General features: G+C 37.1%; 2 protein-coding genes across 3 annotated transcripts; both read right to left on the bottom strand.

The window, feature by feature from the left end:
• Positions 1-2,553: 2,553 nt before the first annotated feature.
• Positions 2,554-12,925, bottom strand: LOC145770025 (ciliary microtubule associated protein 1A-like). Of its 2 annotated transcripts, none has more exons than XM_082581608.1 (6): positions 12,670-12,925; positions 11,473-11,676; positions 11,056-11,157; positions 10,430-10,551; positions 6,331-6,471; positions 2,554-4,819 (listed from the first exon to the last, which is right to left on the bottom strand). In XM_082581608.1, exons 1-6 carry the CDS (start codon positions 12,776-12,778, stop codon positions 4,727-4,729), a joined length of 771 nt encoding a protein of 256 aa, XP_082437734.1. In that variant the 5' UTR covers positions 12,779-12,925; the 3' UTR covers positions 2,554-4,726. The 2 variants fall into 2 exon arrangements, with proteins under 2 accessions (XP_082437734.1, XP_082437733.1); XM_082581607.1 differs by lacking the exon at positions 10,430-10,551 and adding an exon at positions 7,284-7,405 and having other exon boundaries at positions 12,670-12,924.
• Positions 12,926-16,829: 3,904 nt separating this feature from the next.
• Positions 16,830-20,061, bottom strand: LOC145770889 (uncharacterized). Its single transcript, XM_082582633.1, has 3 exons — positions 18,614-20,061; positions 18,037-18,253; positions 16,830-16,853 (listed from the first exon to the last, which is right to left on the bottom strand). The coding sequence occupies exons 1-3, from the start codon at positions 20,059-20,061 to the stop codon at positions 16,830-16,832; spliced, it is 1,689 nt and encodes a 562-aa protein (XP_082438759.1).
• Positions 20,062-21,967: the final 1,906 nt, after the last annotated feature.

The following is a 21,967-nucleotide window of genomic DNA, read 5'->3' as shown; positions in this document are numbered from 1 at the left end:
ACAGAATTATAATACATACTTGCCATAATTCTTAATTCGTTTGCCAGAAACACCAAAATTAGGATTTATTCTCAAAAAGTTGACTGACAACTGTTCAATGCTCACGGCGAAGAACGCGCTGTGGGGCCCACCATTGGCTCAACGTCGCGTCAACAACTATCATTCACATTAAATTTTTGTTGAAATAAAGCTTTAAAATTCTTCATTTACAGAATTATAATACATACTTACCATAATTCTTAATTCGTTTGCCAGAAATACCAAAATTAAGATTTATTCTCAAAAGGTTGGCTGACAACCGAATGCCCACGGTGACGTACGCGACGTTGGCTTTTCGTTGGTTCAACGTTGTGTTAACAACCTATTTATTATATTGACGTTTGTTGAAATAACAATTTATAAAAGCTTCAGTTCACAGAATTGTAATGGGTACTTTTTATTATGTAAGATTATTTCACCGGGAATATAAAAATAAACAATCGGTGGCTGGGGGTTGGCTTTCAACCGAACGCCCACGACGGCAAATGCGACGTTGGCCCACCATTGCCTTAACGTTGTGTCTACAACCAAGTTTTACACAATATATATTTGGTAAAAAAAATGTTTCATGTGGTTTATATCGCCAAATTATAACATGTTGTACCCTTTTTTAGTGATTCTTTGTTCAGTGAAAGAAATAATGTTAGTTGGCAAATGGTTGTTTTGCGACGAAAAGCCGACCGCGACGTTCGCGACGGTTGGCCACCGATCAGCCAACATTGTTTGCTGTGCGGGATATGTTCACTTCACTGAAGATGATTTTGTTAATACCACTCAAGTAAAAATGCCTACAGGCATGTGTTGGAGTGTAGGCTATACTACAAGGTGATGCTCTCGGAAGCAACAATCGGATTGTGATGCCGTCATGCATTGTTTGTCGAATCCGAAACAATTTTCCAGATCCAGATTGCCGTTACACAGGATTTCAATGGCCAACTGAAGGCACGTTATGAGAGAGAGAGAGAACTTTTATTTATTTTTGAATAGTGATGATGAATTAAATATGAATGATGATTCGTACGATTTCTTCATTTTTCACTTCAAGTATATTTTAGGTTTTGTAGAAAAGTATTCAGTACAGTTTTATTAAACTGCAAAAAACAATAAATCTTCGAAAAAAGCAACCGCTTGTACCAACTCCGACCAAACTGTGATCCACCAATTACATCTAGGAAGCGTTTGTTTCATCCGTTGCTAACGACGTCCACTTAGGATGACGTAATACCACCAAAGTCGTCCCAGAGCAGTGAAATATGGAGTTTCGCCTGTGGTGGCGCTGCGGAGCAGTCGTTTGATTAAATTACGCCCTAGCCAGTCGAGTTACGAGGTTAAGATTAAAAAGGTCGCTAAGTGTAATTCTGCGCTAGGAAATGCTTTAAAAAGTTACTATAGCCTACTTGGATCCAACCTGTCAGGGGCACTTTAAGAATGCTTTTCCAAAACTACTTTTGTGATTGTAGCCTATCCTTTTCGGTCATTATTGGCTGCAGTAGCCTATAGCCTACAAACACTAAATAAATGAAATAGATTTAAAAAAGTACAATTTGGAGCACTGTGCTCATCTCTGGTAACTTGAAGACGTGACGTGAAGGGAAATGTCCACCACCCCATTTCAAAGTAACGGATGCCAACCTCCGCTTATTAGCCTATATAGCCTACAATAGAGACATGTCAATTGTCAAGTAACGTTAAAGAAAACTAATCTAAGGGTAATATCTGTATGAAACGAAAGTCTGAAAGCGAATGCCTTAAACACTGTGCCATATCGTCCCATCACAAATGGACACAAACTGATTTATATAAATTTAACAACTGGCGAACGTAGGGAGAGGAGTATTGGGCCATGCCCCTCCCCCCTTCAAAAGTGTTGATATCTTTTTAGCGTTGTTGTAATTGTGTAGTGCAAACATATTATCGTTCAAGAATGGTCTTGGGTACCTTCTACGGAGGAGGGGGGGGGGGGGCACGGCTGTTTAGGGCCCCACTCATTTTGTTTAATGTTTTTTTGGCTGCCGCTATTTGAAATAAAAAATGTTGTAAATATTACTACACAAGCTCGATATTTAATGTCTTAAACTAAACAAGGCGGGCCCACATCTCAATTTAAGGACCCAGCCATATTCACATTTAATTGGGTAGCTTTTTTTGACAATTTGAAATAAAAAAAATGTGACGATAGGCCTACTGCTGCATTAACTGCAGAAATGCCTCAATAGCATTTTCTTTCTAACTACCAAAAGAATTTTGAAGTCATATAATTTTCATTTTGTGTGGCGTGTGACTTGTCATTTTAGCATGCTGAACTTCGTTCTTTGTTTAGCCTATGTGGTGTGATCTGGGTGTGATGTTTTTTTCTATGAGACTTAACCTACTCTTGGACAGACCACGATTCCATGAAATAAGTGAAGCCTTGCGTTGCGTCATAATTTTGTTCATCAAGTTATTCTCGTCAATGAACGGGATATTCATCTTGAATTTTAAATAAAACTATTTTGCATAAAAGCACAACAGCAATGAGCTTGATAATTGTTTATTTGTTTTAATCATGGCGAACACAGTCAAAAAGATTCATTAGAAAAGTAGGCTAGCCTAAATAGTTCCCGTAGTATTTCAATGATAATGACAGTGGTTACATATCCAGTAAATCGTGCAATAAACAAAAACACAGTCGCAAAGCCCTCGAGTTAGTGCATAAAATTTCGGCAACCCACAGTTGAAAAGCGAAAAGGTAAATTTTTAGGCAAAGCTTCGCTGCGTAACCAATACTTAGCAAATATAACATTTTACATCGTTTCAACATGCAGTGGCATTGAAACGATATCTTAACAAATTTTACAAGCATCAAACTGTTTATAACCAGGCCAAGTATAAAAAAGTAATAAAATTGAAATTGAAACATAGGCTATTCATTTCAAAGGACTCATAGGTAATGATATCGCAAATGGCTAGGCTGGAAGTGATGCTAACCTTCAAGTTGGCAGAGAATCATTTTAGTAATAGCTGTGAGTAGAGGCAGAGTAGTCGCAGTTAAACAGTGAGTTTTTCAGACAGTGGTGAGTAAAAGAAAACACGTTTTAGACTACTCGAAAAAAAACATGAAAAAAATAGCTATTTACAATCGTTACGAGACATTTTCTCTTTTAAAGACAAACTTTGCGATGCTAAACACTAAGTTTGTATAGAGAAAAGGCAACGTGTGGAAGTTCAAAAGACAAGATACATCCCATTGACCCAATGATGACAACCAAAGTTCAATAAAACACCAAAGTAGCCACAACCATCAAAGGGCGTAAACTTGCTTGACTAAGCACCCTGACAAACTTCTCAAGAGCAACTCATTTGCAAGAGAAATACACGACAAATTACCCAGGATTTGGTGGCTGAAATGTAAAACTTTACGTTAAATAACGTTAGGCTACAATTCGGAATAACAAGCAAGTACAAACCAATGCGGTAGCTTAGCTGCCATGCTAATTTTCAATGAAAAAAACTTCACGGCAGGTAAACTTGTTCTTTTTCTAATTACAAGTAACCAATACAGCCAGTACTATTCTTTGTGACAAAGGGTTTGCTGCAAATATATCATCCCAAAGGTGTGATAAAATAAACTCAATATAGCTTTTTTACTCTAAAACAGGATCAGCAAATCAAAAGTGATTAGCTTGGTAGCCACTTTAACAAGTAGAAATTCTGCCACTGCGAATGACTACAATGCAACCGCCAACCAATCAGAACATGTTATAAGAGGCTACCGTCCAATTGTGACCTTTCTAGCACTCAGCCAGAGAGTTAATCTTTGTTTTGAACTTTATTTGGTAATTACAGAAGAAAAAAGGGCAATAGCAGTGGTGGGAATCGAACCCACGTCAATGAAATAACTACTTTCTAGCCCTAACCCTACCCCCTAATCCAACCAGCTGACAGAAAATCCATCACTTGATTTGCTTTGTATCATCTTCTTTTCGCTCTTTTACACGTCATAGAAAACGTAGCTTATGATTGGTTGGCGGTGCATTCTAGTCAATTGCAGTGGCAGAATTTTTCCTTGTTTGTAATTGTAGTATTGTTTGTTGTCACCACTAAGTGTCGAACCCGTGCCGCTAGAATGATATCTCACCCGCGGTACCGTTCCGCCACCATAGCGGCGAATTTTTCCTTGTTAAAGTGGCTATCGATTAGCTTGTCCATGTACGCCGCCTAACGGTTGTTTAAAAGTTCCTGGAGCGAACACGTGCGTGCTCCTGAAGAAGGCTGCACAAGTGAGTGACTACAAAGCTACAAAGTGCAATAAATTGATATTGACGCATGATTATAGATACAAAAACTACATAAAATCTTAAGCGCAAATTGTACAGTAGAAGATCTTCTGGCTTGGAGCTATTGACAGATTGGCCAATAAGTCAAGATGGTGAAATTGAAATTCCCTGCACACATATAAGCTGCTATATTTTGAGAGAATTAATTAAAGAAAAAATTGTTTTACTAAAATAAAATTTCTTTTGAAAATTGAACTTAACAAAGCCATGTTTACAGAATATGTAAAGTTTTAATAGAACTTTTAGTGGTGTTGTAATGGAATAATGATGTCGGTTTACCAAAAGGAATGGGGTACAGAAACGAATTAAAAGACCAAAACGAAACAAGTACGTTTGGTTTAAAGGTAGGGAAGTTACAAGTATTGTCTTTTTTAGTGACCAGGGTCGACAATTAAGGGAGCGATGTATTCTGAATGTCGAATTCCAAACGAATGAATAGGAGCAGATTTGCGAACGTTCATCATCTGAAATGAATAAACAAGTTGTAGAAAGTGAGCAGCACCAGCCTCCAGCACTGGTTTGAGTATTCAGATAAATAATTTATTTAAATAAAAAAATAAAACTTATGCTGTTAATTTTATAGGGAATGGGAATGATGTCAAGGGACAATTAATTGATAGAGATGCAAAACAAAATTTAATCAGTGCAAATTGAAAACGCGCACTTTAGTATCATCCACCTAATTTCTGCAGGATAGGGGGAAAAACAATTTCAAGAAGTTCCGCTACCTCTCTCTGACGCTGGCTACGTCTTGCATTACTATCATTTATGACCAGTCAATACAATCGCTGAGACACCTGCCCAAGCATCTAGCCCGCGTCACCTGACCGCCACTACTGCTTAAGGATGGTAAAAGGTAGAGACCCTCGACTCTTGGAGAGGCGAAAAAAAGATTAAATGAAGAAGATCATTTATATCAGGCCTATAGTTTAATATAGTAATGAAGTTACACAATGAGTTGTAGATGGGACTGTCCAAGGCCAGTAGCATTCAACATACGGGATAGCTGTTGTTCATGTTATCATTTGTTGCACAAAGTAAGTTTTTGTACAGCTCCTACATGGCAAAAGGACAACGTCTAGAGGCATTAAATTAAACCAAAGCAACAATGACAACTTTACTGGCTGAGTATTGTTATTGTTGGTACCTATCATCAATAAGTATGGTCTTTTAGTTTTGTCAGTACTTGTCAACAGGGAGTCCTCACTCTATACATAACAAACATACACCAGCGAGATGGTGACTGACAATTTTTTAACAAAGCAGAGCTCACAGAATTAATTGTTCAACCTTTTTGTCAGCGTCGAAAGGTTCTGTTTGACTGGCTTTGTTTTCTATGCTTTGTATAAGCTGAGTTGGTGATTTAAAAGAATTCTATTGTTGTGAAAGAAAACGCCCGCCCTTTATCGGTATTGTTGTAACATTATCAGAAGCAGAATCTTTACAATGTCACAATCGTTCTATCCCCGCTTCATCTTTTAATACGAAATATTTGAAATAAGTTTACATTCAGTAGCCTACAAAGATATCACGCTCGCCATCTTCCAGTGAGCCTTTAGGGCCGAGAGTCTATCCTTTTACCACCCCGTGTTGGTGATAATCTATCACGACAAAAAATGAAAAATTGTAAGATAAATTTGACTTTGCACTATAACTTGCTTGTCTACATGGTTCAGAAATTACTGACGTCATAACAACAGAAATAGCTCTCTCTTCATGTTGCTTCAGAGAAACCTGGCCATCATCCCGAAACATCAGGTTTGACTCAAATTTTCAGACTTCATACCACATTATCTACTAATGTCCTGTATACGGACCCCAAGATAGATATGTGGGCCTCACAACGCTCGATGAACACACAATCCATTGACTGCTGTGCCTGCATGTAACAATGTGACCTGCGGCGGCCTCAAACGCAAAAAGGGTCGACTAAGAAACAGCAACAAACACAGAAACAGCGTTAGACCATTATTACCTTCTCTGGGCTGTGCGCGCCTGGTCCTGGTTTTCGGGTTGTATCACTTGGCAGCATATTTCGACCAGTCATGCTGTAAAGCGGACCTTTGTTCTTGTACACGGTTGGCTGGATTATCCTATACGTGCCAGGACCAGGTGTCTGTATAACAATGTAAAATGTTCATTCCATTAATTTGTGACTATAAATAACGATCATTGTAATGATGAAAAATAAAAGTGAAGTGAACAAAAGATAAAAAGAAAATTCTCAAACACTTTCTATAGCGTGATCGTTAATGCCTGAGATGGGCCAAAGCAGTCAAAGTGAAGACAGATAACTTATAGCTTTAGTCAACAACTCCATCAAATTGATTTGAAAAAGATACGATGGAGGTTGTAAAATTTTTGCTTAATGATAATTAGCGTATCCTACTGTACATACATTGTGGAATACTTTTGTTTTCTTGATGCTGTCATATTAATAAGACATAGAATTATAATAAAAAAAGCAAAAATCCCAAGATCTAGATACAAAACTCGGCAGCTTGAGCTCTAGTATGTTTTTTTATTAGATTGATCAGGCATCCCTCCCATCATTTCTCGCAAGACGTTTCAAATGTTGTTTCTTTAATCACCAAATGCAACAAAAGGGAAAAACCTTAAAACTGTTATTCTGGCGTATGCAACATCATAACATGTTTTATCATCTAAAACGACTTCAATTCGATGACGTTTTCATTTTCTTTTTAAAATGTATCGGTCACAAAATCATTGCTTTCATCTAATGATAGAAGCGTTTTTATTTTCCTGTCAACATCTTAGTCTGTTATTTTCCTGTTCACATTGCCTGGGTTGCTGCATCAAGACGTTTTTGAAGTAGGCTATATTAAAACTGTGTAATTTAGCGCTGAAGGTTTTGAAAGCACTTTGTAATAACAAACTAAACTCTCGCGGCACAATTTTCTGATTCACCTTTCTAAAGTCTTCATACAAACTGCCTTTGTTGGATATTCCAGTAATTGTGAAACTTGGCGCAGAGGTGCATGTGGTCAACCTTTGACCTAATGTTCCCTCCAGATGATACGTGGCTGGACCTGAAATGTACTTCATTTCTACACTTTCTCTGCAGTTGAACTTTTGCAGTGCGTGTATAACTTGCATATTTCAAACATGTACTGTTTTGTTTCAGACAAATAAACCAAACATTGATTGATTGACTAGTCTCGCCAGTCTGATTAGCTAGTCTGACCAATGTTCACATTATCATTAAAGCTTCTTTTATATATTTTTGCTGCTTTCTGAAAAAGCTTAAATTCAAAGCCCTCATCCACTGTTATTAGATTGCAAAACAATAAACAGCTGGGTAATTTCCTATGTGGCAAAAATCAAATGGATTGAACCTTATAACTGTGCTTCCCTCGCGTTTTCCCCTTTGTATAGCCTCCACTAGAAGTTCTTTCAGTTAATTATTGAATTAAACCTCAGAAATTATCTAGTGATCCACATTTGATGAGAACTTGTAATGACACTAAGATAATTGTCACGAAACAAACCAAGGCACATGAACCTCAGTCAATTCGGATTAATTCCCATACTTTCTGTCTCTTCTAAACTGATTAGGCTTTCATGCCAACGCTCCACGCATTACGGTTGAAAATGCTTTGATATTGAAACCAGTAGGCTAGTGCTCGTGGGCATCAAGCATTCATGCAGCCATGAAAGTAGATTGGAACTAATGACATATGTGAAATGCAATAAACAATTATTAAAATCACCTTGTATGAAATCTCCAACAAACTATTGTTCTGTACAAATTCATGCTCCAAACATGAAATTAAAATTTTGATGACTTATTGATGTCAATGATTGTGAATGAAATTCCACTACAAGGTTGTAAATTTTAATAGATGGAAACATGCCTTAAAATTACAAAATATTACCTAGCTGTAGGATACATTTTGTAAGCTAGCAATTTATTAAGACAATAATAACAGCCGAAAAATATGTATTGCAAGCTTGCAAATAAACGATTGATCTAATGATGGATCCATTTCATAAGCCTGCGCAACTAACAGAAAGTAAACTAGCTGACAAACAGCATAATTCCAGATCATGCATTATCACAGCAATGGATCAGGTTGAAAACACAAAAAGTGAATACATAGTATGACATAGAACAAGTCAACAATAATCAGGTCGCTCTAGTAGCCTATACAAAATTACATAAAAACACAATTAAAATCTAGTAGGCTACCATGCAGCAACATCCTCTAACAATGTCATCTTCAGAAAGCAATTATTGGAACAACAAAACCTACAACGGGGCTAAACTTTTGCGAACAAACTACTTTACAAGGTGAAAAATTAGCACTATGCCTATGAGGGGTTTCGTTAATTAGTTTTGGGTGAATACTTATTTAAAATGAATTCCTATATATTTTATTATAGTAGAAAATATTATTAAAAAGTCCCCATCCACAATATTTGTGCACAACTGTTTGGTTAGGTGGCGTTTAATCACCCAACACACCATCATGATATTTACTCATTTGTCAGATTACCATGCAACACTTCATCACAGAAATTTTCATCTTTACGACATTTCATAATGAGTAGGTTACGTTTCATTGCAAATGTTAGGTGATAAAACATCATGCCAACCTCAGTTTGCATATGCTTGCTCTCCATACTCATTAAAGGATTAAACCAAGGATAGCACTAATTTTTCCAAAGCTATTTATGTTCTTAGCAATGTTAAGGCTATTAGCCTACAAAGACATAATACACTTTCAGAACTATGTTGAAAAAAATACCTGCTTTAATAGTTTCAGTGTCCTAACAATGAAAGCATGCAGGTGTGAGTTTCTTATTTTTAGTTTTGAAAATATTAAATCAGATCCAAGGCTAGATCAGAACAAAAAATCTTCATTTAAACGTTATGCATACCTAAGCACTACTTTTTTTCAACTCATGCATGATATGCAAGAAGATACATGCCATCTATGAAGACTAAAAGTCATCACAAACCATTGATAAGTCTTCAGAGAAACTTCCCACTACCCTCCTTCCTACTATACTGTAAGATGGAGGACTGGCCTTTGACATTGAAGGCACACCATACCCATTGGGGCCTACACATATAATATCAAAAGGTACGTAGTGCAGATCTTAATATTAAGAAAGTAATCTATCTTTGATTAGGTATTAAATATCTATGCAAATTTGTTTTATAAAATACATATATTGATTTCCATTAAGGATAGGCTAGGGCATCTCCTGACTAAGAAGCAACAGGCCAGCGATTCTCCATCACGTATCAATTAATCATTCTTTATTACAAAAATACATGGAAAATAAGCAGAGCCTTATTGGCATATGCATTTCGCTCTAACTGTAGAGCATCATTAATGCCTTATTCAAATAGAATCATAATAGAATAATAGTATTTTTATAATAAAGAACGATTGTTTTATAAAATTATTGGCAAAAAAAAATAAAACTTCAATTTCGAATAAGTACAGTATGCTGTTGAGTTAGCAATATGGATGGGATAAGGTGTATTTGAATTAGGCTGGCAGGCTTTTGGGGCATTTATGAAAGCTACAGATTAAGGGGCATTTTCTTATACACTTTCTTCAATGTCATATACTAATATCTCATAATTACCCAATTTCACTTTCTTTAACATCATCTAAGTAATTAAACTGGTTAAAAAAATCCAGGAGTCCAAAGTTAATGTTCTAAATACGCCTGATGTGTGTGCAAATCTGATAAGATTCAAATGACCAAATGTTGTTGAATTATATGATCGGGTTGGGTTCAGTTATTGAGTTATTTATCAAATCCAACATCAAAATACTGTACATCTTTCTTCAACAATGAAGTCTGGAGGACTGTGAATAGCAACCAATGATACCTATGTGATCGTGCTCTGTGTGCGAGTGTTGCATCAATGAATGTTATGTACATCAATGAATGTTATGTCAACTTCCACAGCACCACACCGTTATTTTTGCAAAACTGTTAAAAAAAAACACAGCAAGCAAGTGAAGTTAATACATTTTCTTTGTGGTTAATAACATGGAATGGTGTTAAGAATGACATGTTTCTAAACCAACCCTTTGCAGGTCATCATGGAAGGAACCGTAACTTCTCCTACTGACCATAGAGTAACTGGGTAATGAGGATTTACCTACTGAAAATGGCCCGAGAACCTTTGGTAGCATATAAGCGGCAGGTCCTAGAATTATGATAAAATACACATCATCAAATTGATGGGCCAAACGAAGTTAGATTGAAATAATTTGATGATAAAAACCTGGAAATTACTGAGCAGATATTGCTAACATAAGTTTTAAGATAAAAATGGTTATGATGTCAAAACAATAAAGCAACTATTGTGTAGAATTTATATTTTTTAAGATGAATGAAATAGTTAATAAAGTAAAATGTTAAAGATGTGTTATTTTCAAATCATTTTTACAAACTGGAATAACGTGAAGATCTTTTATATTACAGTATATGACAAATATAATTCAAACGTAAATACCAGTTTGGAACTTAAAATATTCAGCCTCAAAAAACTGAAAAATATGTTACCTCTTGTATGCTATAAAAATATGGAAATTGAAATACTAAAATTAACAAGTGAAAAGTTATTGAAAAGATGCAATTATAATGTTGTGCCCTAACCTTCTTGTATATTATGTGTACTCTCATTGCTTTTAAACATTAAAAAACTTACCTGGGCTGTTGTCAGATTTAAAACCTTTAGATCTTCCAGACAGTGAATAACTAGGCGCTGAGTAATGAGCAGACCTGCCGCTTTTCTCTGGACTGTACGTTCCTTTAATAATATAAAACAATTAGACATAAATATTCTTAAACCTTTTAAATATTTCAAAACACAATAATCATTGAAAAATCAAGCTTAAATATTTGTAATTTCCAATAAACGGTCTTTTAATGGTAATATGTTGGTACAAAATAAATCACTGCTAAAATTAAGTAGGCTACCAATTCAGCATAAAAATCATCTTATTTTACATTTAACTTGTACAGTTGTGTGTGATTGTAACAAAACGAAGCCTTTTATTATAAATAAACAAACGTTTTAAAAAATAAAAAGCACAAAATAATGCAAATAGATAGGAAAAAATACCAGGGCCTGGATTCTTAAAGGGGGGTATATTGTGATGTCGACCATACAAAGAATATCTAGGTGTTCCATCATTTCCAGTTCTTGTCACACGAGCAGGGACTAGGTACCCAGGACCAGGGCTACAATCATTTGTAAAAGTTGCATGTCTTGTTCCAAAGCTAAAAGCTGGGTTCCTTTGTTTCCTCAAATCATGGATAGAAAATCCTAAAAATTTGAAATATTATATTTTAAATAACTTTCATGCGAGCTGGACCCAATAAATTAAATCCATGATAAAGTCAAACACTGATGTAAAGTAAAGAAGCATTGATGCAAAGCAGTTTAGTTTCCAAAAATGTTTACTAGCATGTGTTCACTTTTTGCTTTTCTGGCTCTGTAATTTTAACTCAAATTGACCAATCCAAGATATTTTTCATTACTTACGGTAGGTGTAAGCCATGTCAACCATTATACACACTACACACACAAGCTATTCTAACTACAAATTTAACTGCAGAGGTCGTTCTATTAATAGATACAATTGCTGGTATAACTTGATAGTTTAAGTAGTAGTTAATAAATATATATAGTCTTTAATGAAAACAATGAAAACTATTAATACTACAAAAAGTGCTCAATGCCAAGCAAAAAGGCAAAGCAGAGCGATTTTATAGTCTTTAATGTATATTTTGTGTAATTTTGAAGGCATTGCTACTGGAAATCCAAAAAGCGTCCGGCAACACTGGTAATAGAAAATGATCTGTCGTTTGTTTAAAGTAAAATTAGAAGTTTTGCAGTGATTTAAAATTCAATGACCACACTATGGCAAGACCTGTGTGTATGAATTGCTATGCTGTAAAAATTTACATCTGTGAATTAATAAAAAAGATAATGACAATTAATTGATTGGTTTGATCTTTATCCTCGGACTGGGAAAGCTTTTTTGAGAGCTTGATCCTGGCAGTTTCGCATACTTGTAGGGACTTTGAACCACTGAGGCAGGCCTGTCGCCGAGATTGACTTGATAAAGTTTTCCGATTGTTGAAGTGTTGCCGGAGAATTATTCCATACACTTGGTGCCGCTGAATGGAAAGCAGTCTGAAAATGCATTGCTCAAGTGTACACCCACAGAGACGAACCAGTGCTGTTTGAACTTGAGTCGAGTGCGTATGGTAACCACTGAGCTAACGAGGCAATGATCTTCTTTGACTGATTTACCTGTTGATCCAGGAAGCATGTATTTTGGGCCTGGAGATTTAAAATGTGCACAAATTGGGCCTCGTGGTCGATGGGGCCTCCATTCCCCCACATAAGTTGCTCCAGTCATTGTGTTGGGTTTTGGAGAATTGTAAATTCCAAGAATGGCCGTTTTTTCAGTTTATTTAACCCACCCCTAAATGACAGTGGTACACGACAACACTTAACATACAGTTAACAACTTTTACACGTTGGCGCTGCAATAACAAAACAAATATTTAGTTGTCTACCCATAGGCAATAAATGCAGAAAATACTTATCTCCAGTCTAAGAAGAGATAGCAAAAACATGAAAGCCAGTGAAAAAAAATTCAGTTATTTTTGCAGTTAAATTAGTAAATCTAATCAAAAAATAAAGAGGCCAAATGTAGATAGTAAACTCATATTCAGCAAACGAGTCTGCTACTATTCGGTGAGTCCGATTCGGAGAGTTCCCTATTCGGAGACAGCTTTTTTCGGAGAGTTCCCTATTCGGAGATTTTTTGAAAATTTTTTTGAAAATTATTGAGAACCGTAGCCTAATTATCATTGCCGCTTTTACATCGTTTTAACGTCGCTAAACGTTCAAATCGTGCAGAAAAAAATAGAAATAAAATGTTTGAACAATTAAATGAAAATTCATCATGTCAGTTCAGTTGAATTGTTTTTATTTGTGACCATCATATCAAAAACAATACACGTCAACATAGCAAAGATATTTAAGATATGAAGTGAGCATTCTGTTGCTCCGGTTTTCTTTGGTAAAGTTATGAATATGGAACGTACCATATCACTAGGGTCTTTCCGGTGTCATAAATATGATTTAAGATCTCAGTGGTTAGGTCTAAACCCCACTCATCTAAAGCTTCGAGAATTTCAACTATAAAAGAAACGATATTGTGGAATAAAATACAAAATTCTCTACTGTAAGTGTAAATAAACAAAAGGCGTCGTTGGATTTAGAATTTTGTAATAGGTGAGGATTCTAATATATTCTAAGTTTGCATGCAGAAGGCGACGCAGGATACATGTCAATTTTATCTGAGCAAACATTAATAGTTCAAAAACAAATTTAATTCGCTTTTTAGTCTTAAGATCTCAATGGTTAGGTCTAAACCCCACTCATCTAAAGCATCGACTATTTTTTCTGCACGATTTCAACGTTAAAACGATGTAAAAGCGGCAATGATAATTAGGCAACAATACCGACAAATTTTCATTCAATTGTTCAAACATTTTATTTCAATTTTTTTCTGCATGATTTGAACGTTTAGCAACGTTAAAACGATGTAAAAGCGGCAATAATAATTAGGCTACAATACCGACGAATTTTCATTTAACTGTTCAAACATTTTATTTCTATTTTTTTCTGCACGATTTGAACGTTTAGCAACGTTAAAACGATGTAAAAGCGGCAATAATAATTAGGCTACAATACCGACGAATTTTCATTTAACTGTTCAAACATTTTATTTCTATTTTTTTCTGCATGATTTCAACGTTAAAACGATGTAAAAGCGGCAATGATAATTGGGCTACAATACCGACGAATTTTCATTTAATTGTTCAAACATTTTATTTCTATTGTTTTTTGCACGATTTGAACGTTTAGCAACGTTAAAATGATGTAAAAGCGGCAATGATAATTAGGCTACGGTTTCCAATAATTTTCCAAAAAAATTTCAAAAAATCTCCTAATAGGGAACTCTCCGAAAAAGGCTGTCTCCGAATAGTGAACTCTCCGAATCGGACTCTCCGAATCGGATTCTCCAAATTGGACTCACCGAAACGGGCCATTGCGTCAGCAAACAACTCGAAAACTATGCTGTCTTCATCTTTAGCGTTCTAAAAGTTTTATATACTGTAGTTTTCGAAACGCTTGCTAAACATGAGTTTAGTATCTACATTTTGGGCTCTTTATTATTAACCAAGCGTTTTAAACATTTTACTCTTAATTTGGTGAGTTTGATAAAGCAAAATTCATGTTAAATGTGATATCAATCACTGTACTGTACAGTATATAACTTTCCATTGGTAGTTGACTGCACTCTCTTAACAATGGCTAAATGTATACAAGTAAACGTTGCTTTTGAAAATAATTTAACCTTGATTAAGGGATATTGATAAACCATAGGCATAGCCTAGGAAGCTGAGCAACGTAATCAGATTTAACATACCGGTACTTAAGTTTATTATAATAATATTTACAGAAAACAAAAAGAAAACTACATTGAAACAAATTTTAAACGTTTTCAACATCACATGTCCTCTTCAGGAATAACGCACATTATTTTTATCTACCGTAGCCTACATCTAAACGTTTGAAATTTGTTTTGATGTAGTTTTCTTTATTGTTTTCTGTAAATTTTACTATAATAAGCTTAATTTTATGTTAAATCTGATTACGTTACCGTACTCGACTGGCTTCATATCGTTGACGTAAAACCAAATGGTGTTATGTCCAAAAATCATCAAACTGAGATAAACGCAAAAAACCATTTATTTTTTTGAATATTTTTGATATCTCAAATGGATCAAACACCAGTGCCACATACTTTCAACCATACCATGCTCTCCTTGGTTTGCACACAACTAGATGTTTTTCAAAATTGTGTGCCACCCCCCATTTTTTTACGCCCCTTTTTTGGACATAGCCCAGTGAGGTTCTCAAAGTAACAACCGGTTGTAAAACAAAAACTGGACATAGCCCATTACACTGCCAGGATTGGATTTGATGTGGTGCTTTTGAAAGAGCATGGCATTGTTTGCAATCATGTAGTCATCTGCAAATGGAGTTTTTTTAGCCTATTTCAACAATTTGTGTTTGTGGTGAAGAGCTGGTGCCTTCAAACACAAATTGTTGTATGGTAGCATATCACTTCGTAAGTGTAATCCTCGGCAGATTGCAATAATTATGCTTTGTTTTGCATTGGATAAATGATATAGTGATATTACTTTTACAGTGTTTAAATTACACTGGCCAACAAAAATTTTTTTTTTCAAGTGCCGAAGATATTTTAACGGATTCTGGGCAATTTTTGACTCTGAATTTAAAATTAACATCTGTTTCTTTCAATTGGCTCCAGTTTTTGAGATATCAATATTTTCAAATTTTGGCTAAAGAAAATTAGCTAAGTTTAACGTTTGCTAAGTTTTAAAGTTAAACTTGGTGACCAAGATAGGCCGTGGGCACCTCATATTGTCTGCAAAGCATGTGTAGAAAGCCTGAGAAAGTGGACTAAAGGTACACTTAAAAATTTTAATTTTGGTGTGCCAATGGTTCGGAGAGAACCAAAAAGCCATTTCAATGACTGCTACGGTACTTCTGTTTGGTAGACATACAAGGGTTTAATCGTCACAAGAAAAGCAGTTCGAATGACCTAGATTTAGAATTTGCTCAATGACCTGTTCCTCACTGTGAGGAAGTGCATGGCCATGGAGTATAATGAGTTTCATGAAGAGGTAGAAAGTTCTGCAAGTAACAGCGGTGGAAGTGTGTTTCAGCTATTCAGGAGACTAGTTCAGCTATTTTTCAGCTATGCTATTCAGGAGACTAGTTTCAGCTATTCAGAAAAGTAGTTCAGCTATTCCAGAGACACTCAGATAGGGAGGAGCTGAGTGATCTCATCAGGGATCTTAGCCTATCCAAAGAAGCAGCAGAAATGTCGGCATGTAGACTTAAAGACAAAAACTGTCTTGGAATCGGAGCTTCCATAACATTTTACCATGCTAGAGAAAAAGAATTGCTTTCATATTTTTGCCAACAAGATGAATTTGTTTACTCCAAAGACATCAAAGGGCTTCTGCTGAAAATGGAAGTACCACAATATAGAGCTCAAGAGTGGCGCTTGTTCATAGGCAGTAAGACACTTCGAAAAAAAGTGTCAACTGCCTTGCTGTAGGCCTACTAGCTTCTTATCAAGGAGAAACGCAGCTTCTATCAATACCTAAATCGCCATCTGGGACAAGTGAAGTTTTTAGTGTCAATACCATTTCACAATTGACAAAGAAAAAACTGTTTGATAAGTTATATTAAATGTCGCTATGTATCAGCTAAGGTCTTAATGTATTCTGTCACTCTACCACAAGTGTGACTTGAGCAAGAAGTGAACCATGAGCGCAGGAATATCAGTATCGTGACTGTCAACCAGACTGGTCATTAACCACCTGATCAGAAAAGGAAGGATTAACAATAACAGGAATGCACGATGATACACCAGTTATCATACCATATTAATTCAGGTGCACTAGTAGTAGTAGTAGTAGTCCAGTTTTAATCCGGTGATGTCCCCGTTACCGAGGGTGGCCGGATTCACCTCCAAGTGCCGCAATCGTCTTCACACCCTGCCTCCACATCGATCTGTCTAGCGCGTCCTCTCTTGTCAAGCCCACCTTGCTGCTTTCTTCCTCAACTTGCTTTTTCCATGTTTTCTTTGGTCTTCCTTGTTTTCTACGACCCTCCACTCGCAACTCCAGCGCTCTTCTCAAAACATCATCTTCATCCCTTCTCAAAACATGCCCATACCACCTCACTCCATTCGCTTTTGCCAACTTATCAACACTCTCATTCAACCCAAGCAAGCTCATAAGTTCTTCGGTATTCCTTTTGTCCACCACACATTGCTCTCACCATCGCTCTCTCAGTTCTTCTTAAAATCGCCAATTCGTTTTCCCGTAAGCACCATGTCTCACTTCCGTACAGCATTGCAGATCTCACACAACTAATATAAATTCTTCCTCTCATTTTCAACGGAAATCTTCTACCACATAACAACTCTCGACACTCTCTGAATTTCACCCAACCAAACCTTCCTCTTGCAGTCACTGCCGCTTCACAACCACCACTGGCATTCAATCTATCTCCTAGATAGCAAAAGGCATTTACTGATTCAACTTCGTCATTCAGCTTTTCAACAGGACCAATCATTCCTTCCTCAATCTTCTTGCATCTTTCAAATTCAAAACCATCTCCAGATCTGCATGTCACTCTCTTCATCTTTGCACATCTTCCATGCACCCATTTCTTGCATTTCGTACATGTAACAGAATTTGCCATCACTCTTCTTCCGCAGACGCCACATGGGTCAATTTTGCTCATTGTGATTTCCCCTTCCGTTCCGCTTATTACGACCTTTGTCTTTTTGATGTTCACACGCATACCTTTACATTCAAACGACTCCTTCCACTTCTCAAATTTCCCTCTCAGATCTTCCATTGTGTCACTCAACAAAACCAAATCATCGGCGTACAGTATCTCCATTAATGAATCTTCTCTTACACATTCGGTAATCACATCAATCACAATGGCAAAGATTAGAGGAGAGAGGACAGAACCCTGGTGTACACCAACCTTCACCGAAAACTCGTCTGAGAGGGCAGATCCAACGCGAACTCTCGTCCTTACACCGTCGTAAAGACCCATTACGGCTTGCACGAGAGCTTCTGGCATTACTTTTTTTCTCATTGCCCATTCCATCACTCTTCTTGGAACTCTATCAAACGCCTTTTCCATGTCCACGAAACACATGTACAAGTTTTTACCCTTGTCTCGATATTCCTCTTGCAACCTTCTCAAAATAAAAATAGCATCTGTCGTTCCCTTCCCAGGCATAAATCCACACTGCATCTCGTCCAGCTTCACCACAGATCTTATTCTATTCTCCAACACCCTTTCCACTACCTTCATTGCATGCTCCAACAGTTTTATTCCCCTATATGACCCACAATCCATTACATCACCCTTTCCCTTGAAGATGGGTATCACCACACTCATCTTCCATTCATTTGGCATTCCTTTTCCATCTAACACACGTTGACTGATTTCCTGCATTGCTTTCAGTCCTGTCTCTCCACTTGCGCGTATCATTTCCACAGTGACTTCAGATAGTCCAGGAGCCTTCCCCGATTTCATTTTCTTCATTGCTTGCGTTACCTCCTCTCGAGTAACTCTCTTTAATGGACCTGCTACCACGTCGGCTTCCACATTTTGATCCCAATCGTTTTCCTCGTTCATTATCATCTCCATATGTTCTTTCCAAATTCTTCCACGATCTTTCTCACTGAAACCAAGTTTTCCATCCCTTCCTTTAATACATCGTCCACCATCTACATCTTTCCCATCCCGCTTCATAACCTTCATAAACTTATATACTTCGTTAGGACTGTTTTTTAATTTGGTCAATTCCTGCTCAGCTTCTTTCTTCATAGCTTTTGCAACTATTCTCTTTGCCCGATTTTTCAATTGCTTGTACTTGAGCTTAGTTTCTTCTGATCTATTTCTGCACCAAGCCTTGTATGCGACTTTTTTCTCCCCAATCACTTCCCTCACATCTTCATTCCACCACCACGTATCTCCTCGATCCATCCTGCCTTTTGTTTTCCCACAAACTTCATCGCAAGCTTGCAAAACTACATTCTTGAAGGATCCCCATACATCATTCACATCGTTGTGAACAAGACTTTCAACTCTCTTTTTAAACCTTTCTCTTGTGTCGGCATCTTCTAACTTCCAAACTTTTCTTTTGATCACCCTTTTTTTATTTACAGTTTTCTTCAGACCTTTCTTGTCCAAATCGATAACCACCAACCTATGCTGAAGTTCGCATGGTATCGCTTTCACATCTTTGATCAGTTTTCTGTTTTTCCTGCATACCAACCCAAAGTCAATTTCGGTTTCATTTCCACCTGCACTGAAAGTCACTTTTCTTCCTTCCTCTTTCTTAAACCAGGTATTTGCAACACACAGGTCCTTTTCATCACAAAACTCAAGTAGTCGCCTTCCATCGCGATTTCTTTCTCCCACGCCAAACCCTCCATGAACACCTTCAAACCCATCAATTTGTTGGCCAACGTGGCCATTAAAGTCCCCAAGACCCAATACAATTTCCTGATCACTTCTTGTGCTCCATTCATAGGCCATTTCATCATAAAACCTTTCTTTTTCTGCATCGGATCTTCCACTTTGTGGTGCATAAGCACAAATTATTCTCATCACTACATTCTCGACCACCATCACTATCGCCATTACTCTGTCACTCTGTCTACGAACCTCAACAACATTTTCATATAGCTCTTCCTTTACCAAAATCCCAACTCCTCCGGTCCCAATATCATTGCCCGACCACCACAGCTTGTATCTCCGTCCTTTGACACCCAAAAACCTGGCTCCTTTGTTCCTCCATCGGACTTCCTGTAAACAGCAAACATCTACCTTCCTCATTCTCAGCTCTTCACTCACCTCAGTACCTCTACAACGCAAACTTCCAACATTTAGACTTCCCAGTCGTATCCCTGAATTTTTAACAGAAACGTCAGACAACCCGGAGATTCTTCGCACCCCCTGCCCATTTAAGGGCTGCCGGGGACTGGGGGCCATTCTATTTTTGACACTCATCATTAGGATTTTTTGGTGCATGTTTTTCTACAGGGAGCATGCCCTTGCTTACCCCCAACCTCCATTTAAAGACCGTAGTGGTCTTGATGACCGGATGCCTCTGCACGACAACTAACGAGTTCGGCCAACCCGGGTTTGACTTAAGTTTTCCTTCTTGAAAGATGTTGCCATTGTAGCCGTTGTAGCATGTAGCTATCATCCGCCTACGCCGCCAACCTGCCTGGCACGGGCATCAATGTCAGAAGTGAGGTCCAGAACTACCAGCGGGACGTGTTCCGGTGCCAACGGGCCCAGACCTGGAGTAAGGTGCTACCTCTCCTCCTGATATTGAGGATGCAGTTTAACGTCATACCCAGGACATACGTTGTGTAAAATTAGTATGCTATCTACAACCCTTGAAGTTCGTTACGCGACGCCCCCGTTTGGGAAGTCCTGGCCTAGTGTCTTATACAATTTTATTGGAAAATCGTTGAAGAAAATTGCACAAGTTATTTTCACACAAATGTTGTTTGGCAATTCAAATATGATACAATTCTATAGAAAGGACTGAATGTTTTGCATCATGACCTGAATGGAAAATTGAACATAGATCCTTGACACGATTCCATAATAAGGGGGTTATGTCCATAATTTATGGTAGCATTAGACATAGACGTATTTATACTATCAAGCTAGAAAAGGGCTATGTCCACAGAAATGCACATAGCCCAGTTTTGCTTTCAAAGTATGTGAGATATTTGGGAGTATGTCCATAGCTTCACCTTGAATTTGATTACATACAAGGCTGAAACCCGGAGTGCTGGAAAGAGCTGTGTTCAAAAGCCGAGAAACTGCAATAAAACAAAAAAACCTAAAAGTGGACATAACCCGGTTTGATTTTACGTCAACGATATGCCTGTGGTTCAACAAGACAAACTCTCTACCAAAGCTCTATGATATTGATAAGACAGTGATATTAGTTTGTCAAACTTTTTTTTTATAACCTACTTTAGATAATGTGTCAACACCAGTGATGTACGCGCATACAAAAAATATTGACGCCGTCAGCGTAAACGCAAACGTTCGAAAAACTATACGCCGTATGCATCAAGGTAACTTGTAAAAAAGTTGGCGGCGTCAGCGCATACCGTACACTAGCTTAAACTCATTTTGTTTGCTAGGTGCCAAACATTCACACGGTATAAACCACTTGAAACAAACAAGTTTTATTTTGAATTTCCACGAATAAACACAAGCACTTGAAAGTGTTCATCTGACATTTTGCTGTGTTTTGGTTTCAATATGTCTTTGCCCATTGAAAACATTCTTTCAAATGCAGCGCTGGAAGGTATTGGCGTGTTGTAGCAAAACAATACATTAAAAACTATGCGTTGACGCTATACGCTAAAAAAATGTGGCCGTTAGCGTAAAGAAAAAGTCTACGCTGCAAGTCTACGGTGTAGAATTTGCGGCGTATACGTACATCTCTGGTCAACACTGTGAAATTCAGAAACAGCAAACACTTAACCAGCCTACCTTCTCAATGTAGTGATTTGAAAAGTTAAATCATTTCTGCAATCACATCTTTATGTTACATTTTAAACAGCATGGTATACAACACACTTAGTACAAATAAAAAAATGTATTTTACTAGGATTGTCCTATCTGGCTCAAAAGAAAAAGTCTATTGACTCAACTGCTCTATGCAAGAAATAATAATAACAATAGCACTTGTATGGCACCACATTCATAGTGAAAACCTGTTGCTTGGCACTTTTGATCACAGTAACCAATAGAGTTTATTTAGCAAATTAATCATGCTGTCTGCTTAGTAAAAAGTTGTTAGACAAGTCAAAAATTTACTTAGTGTGACACCGTAGTTTGTAGGCTATAGAAATACTTTTAATAT

This window comes from Aplidium turbinatum, chromosome 5 (assembly GCF_918807975.1).
Source record: "Aplidium turbinatum chromosome 5, kaAplTurb1.1, whole genome shotgun sequence".
NCBI classification, from domain to species: domain Eukaryota; kingdom Metazoa; phylum Chordata; class Ascidiacea; order Aplousobranchia; family Polyclinidae; genus Aplidium; species Aplidium turbinatum.
The sequence above is the reverse complement of the archived record's forward strand: the minus strand, read 5'-3'. Positions and strand labels throughout refer to the sequence as shown.